Source organism: Diadema antillarum, unplaced genomic scaffold (genome assembly GCF_040938485.1).
Source record: "Diadema antillarum isolate AM-2024a unplaced genomic scaffold, OU_Dant_1.0 scf00000148, whole genome shotgun sequence".
In the NCBI taxonomy this organism is placed as follows: Eukaryota; Metazoa; Echinodermata; class Echinoidea; order Diadematoida; family Diadematidae; genus Diadema; species Diadema antillarum.
In genome coordinates, this window is record NW_027271037.1 from 1048599 (window position 1) to 1070122 (window position 21524).

General features: G+C 35.8%; 1 protein-coding gene across 1 annotated transcript in view; it reads right to left on the minus strand.

The window, feature by feature from the left end:
• The window catches only part of LOC139721736 (choline transporter-like protein 2), a 41045-nt gene extending 25922 nt beyond the window's left edge, over nt 1–15123 (minus strand). Inside the window, exons 1-2 of the mRNA XM_071633056.1 lie at nt 15047–15123; nt 414–462 (exon numbers count right to left, since the gene is read on the minus strand). Of these exons, the coding sequence (XP_071489157.1) occupies nt 414–462; nt 15047–15107 (110 nt within the window). The 5' untranslated portion in view covers nt 15108–15123. The remainder of the gene's footprint in view (nt 1–413; nt 463–15046) is intronic.
• Between the last annotated feature and the right edge of the window lie 6401 nt (nt 15124–21524).

Sequence of the window (21524 nt, forward strand, 5' to 3'; positions counted from 1 at the left end):
GTCACTTCATATCAAAAGCTTGACAGAACATGAAATATGTCCTACCCCTACATGTACATGTTATTAAAAATTAATAAGTTGTTGCACATTTTAATTAAAAGTCTCCTATAATGCCCATATTTCAAAGTTTTGGATCTCCAGATGGTTTCAAATTGGCTCAGTAGTTATAGAAACTACATTGTACTGTATGTCAGAAAACATAAAATCTCTTCATTCAGCTATGGAATTAGACATAAAACCCTTCAAATATTTCAGCATTTCATCATTCTGTGCCTTGGTTGCTTCACACAACCTGATATATATTCCAGCTACTAGAGCTATATAACTAATATCTCCATCAAACAAGCAAATCAAGTAGCATGTATAACAAACCTCCAAACTTGTCATGATTTTTCAGATTTAATGTGACCTACCTGTCTTCTATTGGTCCCTTGAATGTTGGGTCATACTTTGTTGGTTTGCCTGAAATAAAATGGTGGAACAAAACAAGACAGAACAATGAGCAGAACTTCATGCAGAAGACATACAAAAGAGATCATGGCAGAAGTAGTGAATAATATGCATGCTTTAAGAAAATGTATTTACATGGTTATCACCTTTATCAAACATTTTATTTCTTGTGTACAAAATCAAACACACGAGACCCAGAGAAACATATCACTACACTCTGCCTTACAAATCTACCACTTGATGCATGTATTTTAAGCTGTCCTTAACCCCTTGAAGACTAGTCCCAAGTACAAGTATACTCCTCATTGGGTTAAAATGAGAAACTCTACCCATCAGTGTGAACATTGACCACATCGTATAGATATCAGCGAATAATGTGTTGGAACATTACTTACAGAAAACCATTCTGAAAATCCAAAGTGATTCCAAGCAATTTTAATACTTTGAATAAAGTTGTTGGATTCAAAGTATGCCACTGCGTACAGTTTGTCAACTTACAACTCTATTAGAATTGACCAGTAAATGAAACTGAGAAATGAATACATGGCCCATGTAGGCATGTGATCACCCACTAGCAGGGCAATTAGGTCAAATGATTAATGGATTAAAGCTTGTAACAACATGAAATCTGATCATGCACAAAAACGCTATAGCCAGTCTGCAATGTTATTTTCACATGCCTTTATCAGGGGTCGCATTTAACTTTTTTTTTGACTATCCAGGCGGACTACTTAGAATAAATTTTGACACTGAAGCAATATTTTGGCTAGCCAGACGGACTAGTTACTTCAGAATTTTATGATTTTTAGCTAGTCCAACGAGATTTTGGGTGGCCAATTGCCAGCGGACCATTGGCAATTTCGAACCCAGCTTTTTAATTTTTTGCTGGCCATCAAATGCTAGAATTTATTTGACAAGTCCCGGTCACACAAAAGTCAACTATACACAAGTGTACACAAGTATGCATTGTATCTTTTCAGTGAATGTTCGGATCAACACATATCTCAAATCTGATACAGATATTATCAGCGAATGCTATCTTTTTAGAGACAGTGTACACACGCATTTACAGACATTGCTTTTTGTGCTATTAAATGTAACACTTAAATTTGAACATTTGGAGATTCCATCAAGTATCATAATCCTTGATCACATCCATAGATTAGACGATAGCATGTTTCCTTTTCAAATTCTGATATACATTGTACATCATAGCAAAAATTATATCTGGGATTGTGCAAGATTACGAAAAACAACAATAAATAAACAAGCAAAAATACTTATTGTAGCATTTCTATCTATAGTCATATAAAGGAAACAGTGAATAAACAATGTATTTTGAAACTAATGCTTCCATACAGTGTTGGGAGTATACTGCAATGACAACACACAAAATACACTGTACTGTAAAAATTTTAATCAAAGTGAATTTTCCACTGCATGTTCTGCATGTTCTGTGGACAGGTGAGCCATGTTTGCACAATTGTACTTCAGTGATGAAAAAGAATCGCACAAATGTTATGTTTACATACATTTGTATAAAATGGTTCATGATGTGCATTTGTGAACCATTTCCTGCCTTACATGTACATACATGTACAGATGATGCATAATGTTTGTACACATATTATCAGTGATTTTAAATGCATCATAGTTTGTACCTATTTTTACCTGAAGAAAAAAAAAAGTAAAATACAATGCTTATTCATAGTTTCCTGTTTTTTCATAAACACTTTAAAGGAACAATAAAAGTAGCACGTACAGTAATCTATTACATCTTTCAGAATCTTTTCAGAAGTAATGAATTGGAACCCACTAAAAATATTGTACATTGTTCATCAGCTGCTATTTCATTGTACTTTTTTCCTTTCACTACAAAGCAAGATTAATAAATTAAAACATGGCAGGGATACACACACTTGTAAAAAACCTAAAGTACAATATTTTGTTCAATCAAAAAAAAAAGTTAAGGGCAGCACCTGCATGTCTGGTTCACTGAAAGTGTACCCGTACATTGTTGTACCAACTGGGAATATCTCCAGATACTATGGTTCTACATGTACGTACCCCTTCATGGGAAAACATCTGGAACACAATGTACACACAGGACTCTAACAGTATACATGTACATGTATATACATGTCGTACATGATGAACATTCATGCTCATACCATATGATGTACGGCACATTGTGAGCAAGGGAAAATGGCTGATTAATTCACAATGAGCTCAGAATTGCAGGTGCTTCACTCAAGATTGAAATGTAGACACATGATACATTGTCCAAGCTACAGTCACCAATCACAAATGATATCTGTACTGTGGAGGACCCACACTTTAAAGAGTTTGACTGCAAAATGAGTTAACTCCATTCTTGTTAATTTGAAATACACATATTTGCTACTAAAGCTGTAAAAAAAAAAGAAATGATAAAAAATACATGGGATATTTCTATCGTTAATTTTAAGAATACTCTGTTATTTTTTTGTATCATATAACAAGTGAGGTATCACTGGAAGGGTTTTACAAATTGTGTTGCTCCATCTGCTGATCAACTAACTTTTAGTTGTTTAAAAAATAGTACACTTTTAACCGGTTTTGCGACAAAACTCTTCAATTATTAATGGTTAATCTCCCTCTAAAATAATGTTCAAAACCAGCACCATACATACGCAGTCCATGAAATTGCATCGGGGAGTACATACAAGTACACATACAAGTATTTGTGTAAAACTGAGTTTTCTGGCAAAATCTGTGGTAAATTCTTTTCTTCTGATTTTATACAACAAATTATGCCTCTAAAAGGTGTGTATATTTTATAGGACACTATCTACTTTGCACAATTAATTGCATAATCCCTAAATTTTCATACATGTACAGTACCAAGTCAAACTAATCGATGAACTTCGTATGTAAACATATTAATCAAATATCATTTGCTTTCCTACGAATAAATATTAATTTTTATAAATTAAAAAATGTCCCATATAATGTAATGCTGTAAGTCGCAATTATGCAAATGAAGCTATTGAAATTTGCATAAATTTACAAATTATGATATTTTCCTTCATAAAATTTGAAACTTCAACTCTTAAGCTTCAAAATGATACCAAACATTTCAATATTGAGCAAAGATGAAATTTTTCCCTCTTGAGGGGACCTTATCTTGGACTTACCCATGCATAAAGAGATACAATGTATTATTGTCGTTAAATCAAAGAATCACACAGCATACAAACATTTTTAAATAACACAATGGTTGAAGAATGATAAAGCAAATGTGCAATAGTAAGATTCATAAGATCATATTGCTCTTGGCTAAAAACAAAAATTTAAGTCAATTATTGTGCTCACAGGCACCAAGCTCTAAATATGTCACAAGGTCCATAAACAGTTTGTACAGTATGCATGTGTTTCTCCATTAAATTCACTGATAGAGTACAGTGTATAATCAAGTATTGAAAATTCTCAGGAGGATCCTATCTACATTGTAGCAGCTTAATTATGACTATGGCTTCCACTTTGTGTTTTGTACATCTACTGTAGATGCAGAAGCCCATCAATGCACCCTCCTATGATTGAATAGTATAGAAACAGACTACGACCTCGAGAGTTCTCGTCTACACACTCAGGAACTGTATTGTCTAGCTTTGATAACGCTGGTTGAGGATACCTCTGCTGACTACATGTATAAAGATTACAGGAGCTGATGATATAGGATAATGTAAAATGCCATTCTGGAATCTTATAAACACACAAATGCATCATGGGTCATGATTATTAGTTTGTGTCACCAAGATTAAATTTGTTGTCTCAATTCATGTACATCTTTGTTGTTGGGTAATTGGTTTTTTTTTTCTCTCTGATAAGATCTGTAGAAGAGCAAGCGGCAGAAAGAGCTGGTCACAGGCTTCAATATGCAGTGCAGGTCTTTGAGTTTCACAGATGGGAATTTAACCAGATAGTAAATATTGCCGCTGTAACCCATGGTTCTCCACTGCTCTGTTCGCACAGCCGTGAAAGAGAGGGTATTTCAGCAGGCGCACTGAGGGTTCTCTCATTGTTCACAATGAGCAGCCATTGTGCTGGGTGGCGGTTCGTTGCCAGGCAACAATGTAACAGGTTGAGGCTGACTCCTTTGTAGGAGAAACAGCCATAGGGCCTCTCAGTGTGAATTAGGCAGTCGACATGACGGTAGGGGCAATAATGAAGGGATTAGCTAGAAAAGATAGACGGAAGTACTGGGTGCACAGTGTAATTGAACATGATACAAGTATGAACATGAGAAGAATTACAAGCAAAGAAGTGCGTCACATAATCAAAATTCATGAGGATAATTTGCAAATTTGTTTTTGTTCTTCTGTTTTCTTTTCAGTATCATGTCTTCTTTATTTCTCTATCATTTTTTTTTTTTGGGGGGGAGGGGTGGGTTCTTGCGTGTGTGTACATTGTGTTTGGGAGAGAGAGAGAGAGAAAGATTGTGTGTGGGCATTTGAGTATGAGGTGCCTTGGTTGGTTGAATAAATGTTTCAACATCCTAGTCACTGTTGCAGTAGATAGAAATGATGTACTGTTTTCTCTCAGTTAAAGGACAAGTTCACCTTCATAAACATAAGGATTGAGAGAATGTAGCAATATTAGTAGAACACATCATTGAAAGTTTGAGGAAAATCAGACAATCCGTTCAAAAGTTATGAATTTTTGAAGTTTTTGTGCAGTACCCGCTGGATGAGAAGACTACTGCAGTGTATGAATAACTTAGATGTCACATGCGTACAACAATATAAGGAAAATATAAAGAAAATTTCACAAAATTCCATCTTTTGAAAAAAGTACACATTCCCCTGACTCGTTACCGACAAATGTTATGGGTATTATCATTCCCCCTGCCTTTAGAAAGAGGCAAGTCAAGTGCTCTTTTATTATGCGAAAAAAGTGAAAATATGTTGAATTTTCTTTTACATTTTCTTTATACTGTTGTATGCATATGACTCACAAGCTGTAGTAGTCTCCTCATCCAGCGGTTCCAACACAAAAATTCAAAAAATTCATAACTTTTGCATCGATTGTCCAATTTTCCTCAAACTTTCACTGATGTGTTCTACTAATATTGTTGCATTTTCTCAATCCTTATGTTTATGAAGGTGAACTTGTCCTTTAAGAACGATCGTCAAAGCTATACAAGTGACATGTAAACTAGTCAAACTAGAAATATCACTTAAGGTGATTAATACCCCCGCCCCGTGACGACAGTCTTACCCAAGGAATGATCTTTCCTTATCTTCTGCCATTTAAATGCCGTTACCATGGCAACGCAGCTTCCGACACGTCCGAAAAATATGTCTTGCACATCCTCCCACCAAGACTATTGTGTGTGCCACATTTCATAAGCTTTTGTCAAAAACTGAGGAAGTAGTTCAATCCACAAGATCTTTCCTTGATCTTCCGCCATTAATATGCCGTTATCATGGCAACGCAGCTTCCGACACGTCCAAAAAATATGTCTTGCACATCTTCCCACCAAGACCAATGTGTGTGCCACATTTCATGAGCTTCAGTCGAATACAGAGGAAGTAGTTAAATCCACAAGACCTTTCCTTGATCTTCTGCCATTTATATGCCGTTACCATGGCAACGTAGCTTCCGACACGTCCGAAAATAAAGTCTTCCACATCTTCCCACCAAGATCAAGGTGTGTGCCACATTTCATAAGCTTTGGTCAAAAAACTGAGGAAGTAGTTAAATCCGCAAGATCTTTCCTTGATCTTCTGCCATTAATATGCCGTTACCATGGCAATGTACTTTCGGGTACTGTCAAAAAATGCGTCTTGCACATCTACAACCAAAGGCACACATCTGTACCAAGTTTCATGGAAATTGGGCAAAAACTGAGGAAGTAGTTTGCAACACAAAATTTTCCACCATTTTGGCTCATAATATGTGAGCTGTTACCATGGCAACATACTTTTTGTCACTGTCAAGAAATGTGTCATGCTGACCTATATCCTAAGACAAACATTCAATATGAATTCCATGAGAATTGGAAGAACACTGATGAAGCAGTTTTGCCATGAAGCATTTTGCCCTATATTTTACCAATAACATGCCGTTACCATGGCAACGCACTTTTTGCCACTGCGGAAATATGTGTCTTGCACATTAACATATTCAGATGAACATCTGTACCTAATTTCATAAAAATTGATCAAAAACTGTGGGAGGAGTTCGCGACGCAAGATTTGTACCCATTTTTGCCCATAATATGCCGTTACCATGGCAACGTACTTTTGGGTACTGTCAAAAAATATGTCTTGCACATCTACAACCCAAGGCACACATCTGTGCCAAGTTTTATGGGAATCGGTTGAAAACTGAGGAAGTAGTTCGCGACGCAAGATTTGCAACGGACCGACCGCCCGACCGACCGCCCGACCGACCGCCCGACCGACCGACCGCCCGACCGTCCGCTGATTCCTATATACCCCCTTCAAACTTCGTTTGGCGGGGGTATAACAACAGTTTATATTTAACCAGCAGAGGACAAGCTGATTTTCCTTGAACACACATTTCCCATTCAATTGTATTAGACACTTGCCCACGTATATTCGGGACTACAGTTGTAAATTCTCCAACTGGTTGATGATTCCGTCTTGAAAAGTACATCTGTACAGTCCCTGTATAGTACAAGTACATTGTACTCTGATTTGAAGAACGTATTAAAATTATTGTTCAATTCACAGAATATCTTGATTATCTGAATGGGTAAGATATAGAAAAACAAAAAATTATCCTATTGCTTCAAATGATAAAGAAATTAGATATGTGTAGATTACTCGTAACTACATATTGTACCAGGTAATATTTTGGTGCATTTACAACTGTACTATCATAGTCATTAGAATTTTCTCTTTTGTATACAGTGCTTGTATACAGTATGGTGACTGTAAATAAAAACACATCAGACATTTCAAACAAAATTTGCTCCTTACTGTTAGACACAGAGATTTACAAATGTAGAGCAATATGTAGTTTGATATCTAATGCTGAAGGTAAAACCTGTCAAATTATGAAATTGAAGAACATGGGATCATAACAAATGTGCAACGTGGCACTATGATAGCACATACTATACATATTGGAGGAAGCAATTCTTTTATCATTCTAATTGGAAAATATTGCAGTGGGAGCAGAAGCAGAACAAGACCCAGCAAAAGAATATAAAACCTTGACAGAAGTGGTGCATGGGGGTTATACTGGAATACATTACCTTGATTGGTGTACACGTACGTACAATGTACACTGTACAATTGTATATTGTATCTGGCATACGTGTACATGCTGTACTCATTAGCAAACTGCTGTACTGTAGACTACATGATCTACAAATGAGCTTAATTTTACCTGTCAGTGACTTCAGTACTGAATTATTAAATGGAAAGCACATAGAAGAGCTCATCAGGGATTATCACTATTTCAATAGTTGTACTGTACAGTATAATGGAAGGTGGTTTATGTGTACAGTGTATGCCCAGTGCAAAATTACCAAATTATACATGTACAGTGTATGATGTATGTTTTGTATCAAGATTCACAATTTCTTGGTGCATTTTCACAACTGCACAAGTGTAAAAGATTAAGCAACAAATTTCTCTAACTTTACTCAAAAATCCATATGATATAAGAAATACTACAGGGCACTTGGCAAGAGTTTTCCAACGAGATGAATTCAGCATTCATATTGATTGTTGATGTTGCAAATACAATATGATACAGAATATATGTGTAAATCTCAGCGGGCAAGGGACTACACTGTACATTGTATAAACACAGACTTGTCTATGAGATTCAAGGGATTTGATTGAAGGGAACAGAACACAATGGCTGCATTATGTCCAGACTACAAGGTGGAACATACAAAATGGATGACTTGTCTGCATTACAGCTTGCAAAGAAAATACATGTATTCTGAAATTGTAGAATGATTACAGAAAACTATATTCTTTCATTTGAAAATAAAAGATTAAATTTGTCCACACCAATTTGTTACACAAAAAAACAAAAACAAAATTAGAGTAAGGATCATTATTTCAAAACACATAAATTCCCTACATAAAGTAAGCCTAGGCATTCCTTTGTCCGAAATTGAAATACAACTGTAAGATTCATTTATCCTAGCATTTGTGCCAATATTCCACAGGATTACAATACAATAAGAATTATTATTGCAAAGGTTCATTGTTCCAACTTTGGTTAATTTATGCATTTAAATGAAATAAGGTGTGTAAATTTGAAAATGAATAGAAGGGACATACTATTGAACAAACCTACAAACCTTAGCTTCTTTTTGGATTCTTGAACCTTTGGAATAAAAAAAAAAAAAAAAACATATTTGTTTTTTACATCAACAAGCCTTCAAAATTATGAAACTTCCTTTACAGATTTACAAATCTTCTGAATAACCAATACACCATAACTGTAAAAAAAAAAGGAAACCCTACGTATTCTCTGTGATTTGCATACAGATCAATTATCAAAAACTTGATTTAGATGAAACTCAGGTATGACATTCTTCTTTGACTTTCCATAAACATTGTTGCATAGCATTTTTTTTAAATCTTTACTAATTAAATGAAAGGCAAAATAACCATTGAATAGAACAACTCGGAAAAGGAAAAACAGCTAAAAATGACCTCTCATCACCCAGCTAGCCAATGACCAGTGAGAAATAGAGCTCCTGGAAAATGACAGGCAGCAGTAGTCTTTCTTGCTATTATTAAAAAGGGATCTTTACAGTTTTGGTTGAGACCTAATTTTGGGTTTCTAACATTTTTTGGTGAAATAATGAGAAACCTTTTATAAAATATGAAAGAGCATGTAATTCTATGAGGAATTCAACATTTATTCGATGAAAATTGGTTTTGAAATGGCTGAGATATCCAAAAAAGAGGGATTCTAATAAAGTGCGGGATCCACACTTTCTCACGATCACTTTGCTGTTTGAGTCATTCCAAACCCGATTTTCATCAAATAAACTTTGAATTCCTCTTGAAATGGTATGCTCTGTAGTATTTCATAAGTGTTTTCTTGGTATCTCGCAAAAAGTTAAAAGCCTATTTCTCATCTCCTCCAATACTGTACCATCCCTTTAAACTGTGAAGTGTTATCTTACGTACATGTACAACCTATGTGGGGATTTGAAGCATAGACATACATAGACTGTACAATTGTATTTTGTACAGGATAAGAGCCTGAACATCTGACCGAAAAAAAAAGGGCAAAGTGAATACCTATAATTTACAAATACAATGTACATCAACACAATTGTGGAGAAAGAGTGGACTGGTAATGAATGGAAACTACATGAAAACACAGATCATCAAATGTTTCTTATTACACTGTATTGAGGTACATTGTGCAAAGTCTACTGTTGTACAACAGGTAAAAGCCACTGTCCTGTAAAGAACCCTCTGCAAGGATAGTTCACAAAACTATAAATATGAGTCCCTCCTTGACATAGAATGCTATCATATCTCTGCACATGACTGCACTACCTACAGTATACACTATACACTTTGTATCTCTATGTGTGTGTAATGTACATTTTTGTAGCAAAAAGAGATTGATCTGCATAGTACAAATACACCTGTACATGTATATTGACATTCTTAATCAAACACATTTTATGGATGGTTAGAGAGAACATGTTATCAACTGAGCTGCGGTATACATTACAAGTAATTGGCCATTTCACTGCTAGTTCACAGTGTGCTGGATCATACAATGTTCGTGTACAACTGTAGCAACACTTTGCATTCATGCGTCTTCATGCAAAATCATGAAGAGATATTCAAGAGAGGATAAAAAGTCTAAAGCTGTAAGTACTGTATGCCAACTCTCTTAATATAAAACAACAATCTAACACTTGAATTTAATAGGGGAAAAAGTTTGATGTGTTGTGCAATTGCACATGAAAGTGAAAAGACAGCATGTAATAAAAATTGGCACATGCCTGTAACTTCTTTGGTCCAGCTAGACAGTGTGATCTGGTAACACAATTTACAATTTGAATGTACCTCCTGAAGTCTACTAGTTCATCATGTTTTTGTAATTGTTTAATATTGCAACGCAGTCTAGTACATGTATTTTATTTAGCAGCTGAGCTATAGATGATGATGCCAAAGTGCTGTAAAGGAACTTGTACAGTTTGTATAAGAGCACATTACAAATATAATTATTGTATTGTATTGATTGTATTGTTTTGCTAGGGGAACGGGCAGTCAACCACTGGAATAGGAGTTCTAAAGATCAATAGTTGCAAAGACGTTGTAAATTATTAACCCTAATTCCAAGGCATGCAATGATTTGTGAATTTAAGAACATCTGGGAAGTAAAATGGCAGCAACTGAAATAAAATCATGATATAATGTCACCAAACATTATGATTTGTAACGTTTGCAAGCACAGTGTACATACCTTTGTATTGTACGTACTTGTACACAAACACTTGTTTCCATTTAATGTGCATCATAAATCATAAATTTCACTTTCTTCCATCTTTTCTTTTAATCAGAAGGGGAATAGACAATGGTCCACTATTATGAGAGGCTACATGTAATTAGACATACTTTTAAAGAGGAAATCCAGCCCAAATAAAACTTTATAGTCTGATAAAAAAGAGTAAAATCTTACAAGTTCAATGGTAAAAAATTTGACTGAAATCGGATGAAAAATAAGGAAGTTATGACATGTTGAAGCTTTGCTAATATCTGCATAACAGTTCTTGTACAGTGGATATGAATGCAAATGAGTGAGCTAACCATGTCATACCCTCAAAATTTTCCATTGATCGTGTACAAAAAATGATGAAAATTCAATGTTTCTGTCATTGAAGTCTGAAACATGATGTCATTCCTAGTTGAATAACTTCAGAAAAGTGATCAGTTTACGATACATACAGGTATATGAGGATTTGAGCCTCGAGCATAATTGCGCTATAAAAATAAAAACCGGAAATTTCACAATCTTATGTACAAACTCTATGGTAACTTGTGAGGGAATGACATGGTCACTTTGCCATTTGCATATATATTGATATTGACTGTTCAAGAACTGTTTCCCCCCTAAAATATCGAAACTTCAAAATGTCATAATTTCCCTATTTTTCATCCAATTTCGATCAAATTTATACTGTTGAACTCGTAATATTTTATTCTTTCTTATCAGACTAACTTATATTTAGACTGGAGATCCCCTATAAATGAAGATCTGACAAAATGAGTGTACACATGTATTTAAGGTGCCTCTAACTCCGTCTCTTTGGACTATGATAGTGATGCTATCAAGCTGATACTACTGAAGAGCCTGCATTCATTTGAGACAGGGTACACATTGTACTCAATTTGTGTCCTCAGTTCTAAGCCCTGTACATTTTCAGCACTGGATGTTCAATCTTCACCTGCTGCTTCTTTGTGCTTTGGAATATTAACAATAATTATCATTTAACTGTGGAAGTTTTTGAAAGAACTTCCACACTGAGAATTAAAATGTTTCCTTCTTTTGTAAAGTTACATGAACAAAAAGCTACAGTAATATCAATGAAAGTGTGAAAAAAACATAATCATAAACAATTGTACACAAATTTGTGAATATTAGTTTTCTCTCTCCTTCTCTATCCTTCTGTCTATAAATGTATTTATATCCCTCTCTCTTGGAATGATTTGTTGGGAGCCTTAGCCAAGACAAATATATTTTGCTCATAAACTTTCTTACTCTGTAACAATACCCATGTCCTGTAAAGAATGACTTTATAAGCATCATTTTGATATTCACCTATAATCACAGGCTCTATCATGTATTGTTTTAAACAATATCATTAAATCAAAATTATTATCCTTTTTAAAATTCATTGAATCATTATAAGCAGCCACTCATATGATGATATAAATAGTATTTAGAATACAGTGTATGTACACTGTAGAAGAGAGAGTTCCTATAGTATTTTAACTCCCAGTATGTATTTCATCATTTCTCCAGTACAGTTTTTTACATGTGTTGCTATCATTATCTTTATTTTGAGACCTCTCTGCCACACGATTATCATTACCTTGATGCTACAGTGTAGATCTCCATTTTTTTTTTTTTTTTTTTAACTGTTGCACATCACATGCATTGTCTTCAGTAGGCCCAATTGTACTGGTGTAGATCGTGACCATGACCAGACGAGTTAGATGATAAGTTTATCTTACATCACACTTGAAATAAACAGGAAATTATGAAAAAGCCTACACTGTTTAACTTACACCATGTATTTGTACTAAAATGATCACATTAAAATCTGAGCTCATGTAGGGAAAAAAAAAATAGACTCATTAGAGTCAAGATCTAATAATTTATAAATCAAGATGCATTTAATCATGGCTTTAAAAACAGTTTAAAATGTGTTTTTTATAGGCTGTCAACAGTCAAAAGGAATTTAGCACTCATCCACACTTGGTAGGCTTGGTACTTGCAAAGGGCAAAGAGCAGATTGTCTGTCTTGTACTCTTTGAACATTTAAACTTACTTGGTCTAGACGACCCTTCTAACATTTACTGTAAAGTAAAATTAATGGACAAGTCTGGACTCCGTAGCCCCGTAGTAGAGAAGGAGAAAATAGACCTAACTTGTTAAAGTCCTGGAGTGTATGCTGAATACCTACATCATTATTGATTACATTGACATTGTTGATCAACATCATTAATATTATCATGATAAATTGTACAGCATATAGGGTGGTAGATCCAATTACCGGACGCTTTTTTTCGTGGCTTTGAATTCCGTACTTAGAGGATGAAATTTTGGCTAAAAATAACATCATTTATTTACAGACTCCTGGAAATTACGAATTCAGCCAAATTATGTCAATCATTTGCTCCAGTTTTCAGAAAATATGCTTCAAACTACCCCTCTAAAAAAGTTGTCATTTTGCGCGGTGCAAAATTGCATTGTATTACCGGACACGATTTTCGCCATGAAATAATCAACATCTTTCGCACCTAGTCCTTGCACCAGAATCACAATTTATCCCAAAAATCACCATCTACACATTCTCACCGAGCGGATGACAAAGAAAAAATTGGCAAATGAGGCTCAAATTTTCATATTTTATGGTAAAATGTCTGTCTTGAACATTTCGAACAGTTCACGCAATAAAACCTTGTGAGAAATCGACAACTGGTTAGACTCTACTTCTAGTTTACATGCTTTGTCTATAGGAGCTGCACGCGTGGGTGACGAGTTGCGGGCCCCTTATTAGCGCACAACCTATTCCACATCGTTCGCGTTTGAAGACGATAGCTACCATGTACAAATTTCCGATATCGATCAGTGAACTTTTGGTTCTATTGGAATCTTCAGCATTTTTCCTGTATATGAGTGGGATTTCATAGAATTTCAGTCGTGAAATGTGATTTAAACATGTATGCATGAATATTAACTATGACGAGGTGCAGGACACTCAACTATAAATTTGAGGTAAAATGTGAATTTTTTCGTGTTTTTACATTTTTATGTGGCGTTTGTTACGATTTCGGTCCACACAAAGTTCTGTGAGGCTATTCTAAATCTACGAAGTCTCGCGCGTACAGAATGTTACTAGCGTACGCAAAAATGTGCGTGTCCGGTAATACCATTACCAATACTATGGTGTCCGGTAATATACCAATTAATTGATTACCATGCTTGCCCCTACCAACGTTCCACTTCCCAAGAGGTATTTTCTTGCACACTTTCACTGTAGATTCGACTCAAGATCAGTATTAAAATCATTATTTTTTCTTTCTTTCTTTCTTTCTTTCTTTCTTTCTTTCTTTTTTGGGGGGAGGGGGGGGGCGACGAGAGTAATATTTCGACTTCAGCAGTAGATTTCTACTCTCAATTACTGTTACAGGGTTACAGGGTTACACTTACAAAAGTTACAGTGTGACACATAAGACACAGCCACAATGATCACACTGTTTCAAAACGTTCTAATACAAAATTTAAAGACTTTATTGTTGTGGTAAAGAATTTGAAACATTAAAAGCACTTCGAATACTCACAAACCAAGACAGTCGCGAGCAAATCGGTGTCATATATATACTAAATTTACTAGCGACATACATTTTTTGTATGACCAAGCGTTGTACTTGTGCGTGGGAACGGACGCGTACATGGAGTCACTTTGAAGGGGAAATCCAACGATTTAGCTGGTTAATTCTCACGCCGTTTTCAGAGTATGTTGTGTAGTATATGAGGAGTCCATATTAAGTCTTGGCTTTCCGTCTTGGCTTAATTGCAGAATACCCCAAGTCTTTGAGGTAAAGGGTGCATATTCTATGTAAAATAGGTAAGTTTTCATGCGCGAACTTAAGTGTCCGGAAACCCAACCCCCCATCATAGTACATAGGCCTACATGTACTTTTGTACGTGATCACTGGTGTCTACTTCATCGCACCGAGTGGTACGGCGGACAAGGGCTGTAACACGGGACGCCACTGACTAGCAACCACCCCACACACTTCGTAGAAAGTGAAGTAGACTGAGCAATTATACTTCAAAGTTTGGACGGCATACTCACCATATTTCCCATCTTCTTCATCCACCAGCTTCTCCCCATCCTCCACTTTATTTTTGCCCATCGCTTGTTAATGATATTTCTATTTTGTGATATTTTCCAGTACAAATATCCAGCAGAAATATTTGTCAATCCTTATCGTAGTTTCCTGGAGATGTTGGTTTTTGCTGATGATCGCGCGGATGTTGTTCGTGCGTAGCGTGACTAGACTGACGACGAGACTTTGTGTGAGTGCGTATCAATACAATGGTAAACCATGTGTGTGTGGATTACTGTAAGCCAACGATGGCTTCTACGCACAGCGGGCCGGCTGCGCTAGTAGTGTGAGGATTGAAGTGGTCATCCACCACGGAGGTGGCTCTTGTTAATCCATCCGGAATCCATCACGAAAAAAAATGCACGCTTCATCGAACGTACTAATGGATCGATTATGCGCGTATTGTCATCGTCTGCAACCAATGACGTCACTCCACAAACTTTGGGGATTGTTGCCAATACATTTTGTATTGTACCGTAATACACTGTACAGTACTTGCACATTTGAGTGGGGGTTAAAGTCTTCATGACAAAAGCACCATTAACCCCCGAGAGAAGCACAATGGATTTGCCAACGATGAAAATCCACTTCAGTGATTAAAATAATTTCGAACACGATTTTTAAAGTCGTGAAGAAATGAAAGACAAAGTGGCAAAACAGGATGTCCGTCGCGTAGAGGGGATTGGCACCCAAATATAAGTCGGTGGATTGAGTGACTGTCGAAATAATATGAGACTCATATTACTCTAGTAGCACACATCAGTGAAGTGTGAGGGAAAATCGGACAATCAATGCAAAAGTTATGATTTAATGTGTCGGTGCCGTCATGGCTAGATGAGACGCCTGTAGAGTCACCGACGAACAACAATATAAAGGGAATTCCACGAAAACTAAGGGGGTTTTTTGTTGCTGTTGAAATTTTTCTTCAATGGAAGTAAGTCCTACACATTCTCTCGACTTGTTTCTTGGTCTAATGAATAGACCCTACAAATGATAATAAGAACTAGTTGCTGACACATAATGTTACATCACCCCACCCCCTGCATGATTTCTGAAAGAAGCATATTATCACGTCAAGTGCTCTTTCAGTACCATTGTACGCTAGAAAATAGAAAATGTTTTCATTTTTCATTTTTAGTGATAATAATGAGCTAGCAAAAATCATTAATGATAATATCTGTGGTAGATGATGATGCTAATAATAATACTAACAATAGTAATAATGATAATAATAGGCCTAGTAATGATAATAATAATAATAATTATTATTATTATTATTATTATTATTATCATCATTATCATTGATTATAAAATGATAATAATAAATAAATAATTATAATAATTATCATTACTATCATTATTCTTGTTATAACGATAATGATAATAATAATAGATTATACAAACAGCAATGTACTATTTGCCTAGGATAGCCGCTGTAGTGGCTACGGATAGCCCAGCCATTATTACACTAACATTACCAGTTACCTATACATTTTTACATAAAGATAGTAACTTTACATGAAAGGGACATCTTGCCCAATGACAGAAGCCCTTGACAGGATTCGACCTTGGGACCTCCACATGGAAGTTAAAAGACTCATCCATGTATCTAGATCCTGTATGTGGATTGATGTGGTACCAGTTGTTTGTTTGTTTGGTTGGTTTTTGTTTTTTTATTTTTTTACGTCAATTCTGTTATGTATTACACACATACAAATACGCATTATGTACACTCAGCAGTGTATGTAGTAGTAGTAGTGCGGTAGTATAGTAGTAGTAGTAGTGGTGGTGGTGGTAGTAGTAGTAGTAGTAGTACTAGTAGTAGTAGTAGTAGTAGTAGTAGTAGTAGTAGTAGTAGTAGTAGTAGTAGTATAGTAGTAATAGTAGTTGAAGTAGTAGTACTGTGTAGTGTAGCAGTAGTATGGTATACAAATATAATTTGTCTAACTCTTGAGAGTTTCTGGTTAAAACTATGGGCAGAGGTGAATCCAAAAGAACTATTCACTGAGTGGCGCACCCCCGAAATGAATACAGTAGTTCTTTTGGAGACACCGAAGCCTAAAGTTTTAGCCAGAAACTCGAAATTAGGCAAATTTGTATATTTGCTTAATATTTTGGATCAAAAATTTAAACAAAAGAAGGGTAAATGGGGAAAGTGCGAAGCGAGAAGTCGTGTCGTAGTAGTGGATGCGATGTTGTGAAGGCAGCGCACGATGTCAGGGTGCTTTGTGATGTTACAACTGTTTTGTTTGGGTTTTTTTCAAAAATGTTACATTACAGAGTGACGGCGAAGATCCTCCACACACTTGGTGACGGTATGATGGTACGAAGCAATGCACAATGTCAGAATTGCATTATGAGGTCACAATTGCTTTACAAGAAGTTTTATTCATACATTTCACAGACTGACGGTACGAGCAGCGCGCAATGTCAAAATTGCTTTGTGACGTCACTATTTTTTAAAAAGAAAAGAGTGACGGTGCGACGCATGCAGTGCGCGATGTCAGAATTGCTGTGTGACGTAACAATTGTTACATTTCACAGAGTGACAGTGTAAGAAATGCTATGTGACGTCATTTTGCAAATACAGTAGTACATTGTACTTTATGGGATGAGAGTGTCAAACATGCCATACTCTGATACAGCTGAAAATACCTATAATCACAAGAAGCTCTTTCAACCAATCACTAGATAATGAATTCATAATAAGATCGATTTCATTTCTTTTCAGTGATCCTCGATAGGCCCATTGGATGTAGTTTTTGTTTGCATTGTTTGCTGTATATTCTTCCAAGTTTAGTTTAGTTACATGTGTTTTATATTCCTCGAAATGAAATTGATGAAAACATTAGAGGGACATTATTGATTTAAAATTAAACATTCATAAATGATTGAATTAGGGGAAATATTTTAACTAAATAAATGATATTTTCTATACTTCTATTATCATTATTGTAATAATTATCATTAATTCTTTATTGTTAGCATTATCACTATTATTGCTGCTATTATTAATGCTATCATTTCATTATAACATATCATATTTACTATCGTAGTGTCTTTTTTATCATTACCAGCATTCAGCTGAGGAGATGGAAAAAATCGATGATCTACTATGCGATGCAGAGAAGTGATATATCACACAAAATAATTATATGTTGACATCTTGTGGATGTGATGAAACAGCATACTTTGGCTTCTCATCGAATGCAAAGTTGTTGAGTCTACTAATATATGAGTCCGTATTATTTCTATGTATTATTCATGGGCGTGGGGGGGGGGCGTTCGCACCCCTTCAGACTCTACAAAAAAGTCACTTTGCTCCCTCGTATGCGCGCGTTTAAGAGACTTTTTTTCAGCTGAAGAAACCCGGAAGCAGAATCAGAAAGTTGCATTGAAGGCCTTTTTTTTTGTATTTTTTTATTTTTTTTTTGCTTGTTAGCTGATGAAACCCGGAAGTGGAACCAGAAATATGAATGTTTTTTTTTTATTATTGTCTTTTTATTCATTGTCGTTATGATCATCATTATTGTTGTTGCTGTATTTCATATCAACAGGAGCGAGTTAGCAACATTATCCTTACAATTAATGATATCAATTTTATTGACATCGTCAAAATATCTTTGGTAGCAAACAATATGAGACAGAATGGTCTGTCTGTAAGACTTTTGACATGGTTTGGAAGTGCGTCTAACTTGCTAAATAAAGCACTTAGCACTATATAGATTAACAGTTTGATAATGTACCAATGACCACTAATTGTTATACGTATACAGACGGGTGCACAATCTACTTTATCGCAGTCCCTATTAAAAAAGCACACACACACACACACACACACACACACACACATTTTTATGTATCAATAGTTTACAGCTGTAAAACATAAAATGAGTGAGGTAAAATATCCAGAACGCCTATATACTTTGCAATTCGTAGTCTGAGATACATGTACATGCAAACTTGTGCTTGGAAATAAGACGGTATGTTTTACTGTGCAATATATTTTCGCATGCAAGTTTATACAGCACAACACAGAAGCGACTGTCATGCAGGTAGCATACCCAAGCTAGGATCGTACTGCCACTCGGGTTCCTTGCATCCGCTGTATTCGACCGCATCGAATCTGTTGAACTCTACCAGGTTCGTTTTGTCTGTGATAGGCGAACGAGACCGTGATCGAGTTCCCTTCTTCCTCCCCATCGTCCAAGCATTCGTGATCGTGATTGACGGAAAAACGCACCAAGAAGAAGCCGATAGACACCGATATACAGGAGAGGGAACTTCAAACCCAGGCGAAGTTTTTTTTTTCCTTCTTTTTTTTTGTCTTTCTTTTTCCTTGTCTTCACATGTTTGTCACCTCGTAAGCAAAGTGCGTTAAGGAAACTTTATAAGTATCGTCACTGGCCACTTTTAGTTTATCCTGATTATGTTCCAGTGATTCCAACACTTAAAGATCTTGTGTTAGTGAAGATGCCATGCAGTATTTTCTCTTGAAGGAAAACACTTCCTCTGTTGCAACCAAATCACTTTCACGCTCACTGCGCTCGTTCAACAGGATTTCTTTGTTACTGTCTTTCTATTGAGGCTATGTTTACATACATTACCATGATAACGCTTCATTTCAACAGTAAAGCAGAAGGTTGGTAAACTGCTTGCTTCTTGTAATTCTCGGGAGTTACAATAACATGGACCTACGGAAGACACTAGGAGACAAACCAAATTTGCTTTTAACTGCTTTCCAAACTTTTTTTTTTTCACTCGCTGACAATATCTGTCTTGAGATATGGAAAAAAATCAGGAAGTCACAATTTTAGCTAACCATTAAGCTATTCTCGAGCCTAAACCATGAGCGTCTGATTTGGAAAATGACACACGAACCTTATCAAGATCAATTCTCAAGAGCCGAGAGAAAAATTGTGTGAACAGCACAGGAAAACAGCGAAGAGAGATAGAGAAAGGGGTGGATAGAGAGAGAGGGAGGGGGATGGAGAGTTTATGTGCATGTGTGTGTGTGTGTGTGTGTGTGTGTGTGTGTGTGTGTGTGTGTGTGTGTGTGTGTGTGTGTGTGTGTGTGTGTGTGTGTGTGTGTGTGTGTGTTGCGTTTGTCTCGGGAGAGAGTGCGGACGAGAGAGGATGAAACGGGAGGGGTGAAGAGAGGAGGGGAGGGGTGCATGGGAGATGAGGGAGGGGCACAATATATAGACGTTGCTGGGAAGAGGGAGCGAGAGAACCATGGGTATTCAGAGGAAACTGTGTTTGTGTGGATGGGGAGTGTCTGTACTGCGTGAAAGTGTGTGTATTTACACAATGCGTTTTACATTTTCCATGTACAAACTATTTATATATGTGCATATTGTTATTATTATTATTATTATTGTCATTATCATTATTATCATCATCATCATTATTATTATCATTAAATTATCATTATCATCATCATAATCATTGATTTGTTTATCAATTTATTTGCCCACATTACACAATTGCAGAATAACATAAATACAGGGGTGTACATGTATATTATGAAATGTAAGGGAAAGACACATGGGTCAGGGCTCACAAAAGTAAAATTTTTTACAATTACCCGGGGGGCATACATGAGTCCTCATGTGTCACTCCGTATCACATAATGTAGATGTTTATTATATCAAATTTGACTCATCATAATTATCAGTAAAACAAAGAGTAAGAAATCATTCAACTACATTAATCATGCCATTCTGCAAAATGTACATGCATTCTGTGAATAAATCAAAATCAAAATCAAATTAAATCAAATCAAAATCAAAAGTGTAACAGAAGCACACCCATACCCATAATACTGGCCAGATTGTACGGTGTTATTATTATTATCATTATTCACTTTGTGTGTCTGTGAGTTTGGGTCATGTATGGCAAAAATGACAGGGTATATTATGTTCTTGTTTAATGGTGGAGTGGCGATGTTTTAAAAGGGAATGCTAGACCAGTTCAAAGTTAGTCCAAAAACAAAGATTTAAAAATTTACAAGGACAACAGTATAAATTTGATCAAAATCGGATCAAAAGTGATGAAATAAATTTTACAGACGGCATGTTAATTTTTGCAAAACAGTAGAAATTGCCTCGAACTGTGTGAACAGTATACGTTCATATACGAATAGGCAAATGAGTGAGCTAATCTATATTCTTGATTGCTTGCTTTAAAAAAAAAGTGTGTTGAAATTTCCATTTTGCTTTTAGGAAAGTGTAAAACATGTTAGTCCTGCCTGAGTAACCTCAAAATAATGATCGCAGTGATTTAAGACTGGCGCATATCAAGCAACTGAACTGAAAACTGTAAATTTCAAGATTTGGGTATATAAACTATATGGCAGGTTGTGAGCTGATGACACCATCCACTCAATAATATCAACATTCGTCTCGACTGCTCAAGAAGTGTTTTGTGAATAATAGCGAAACT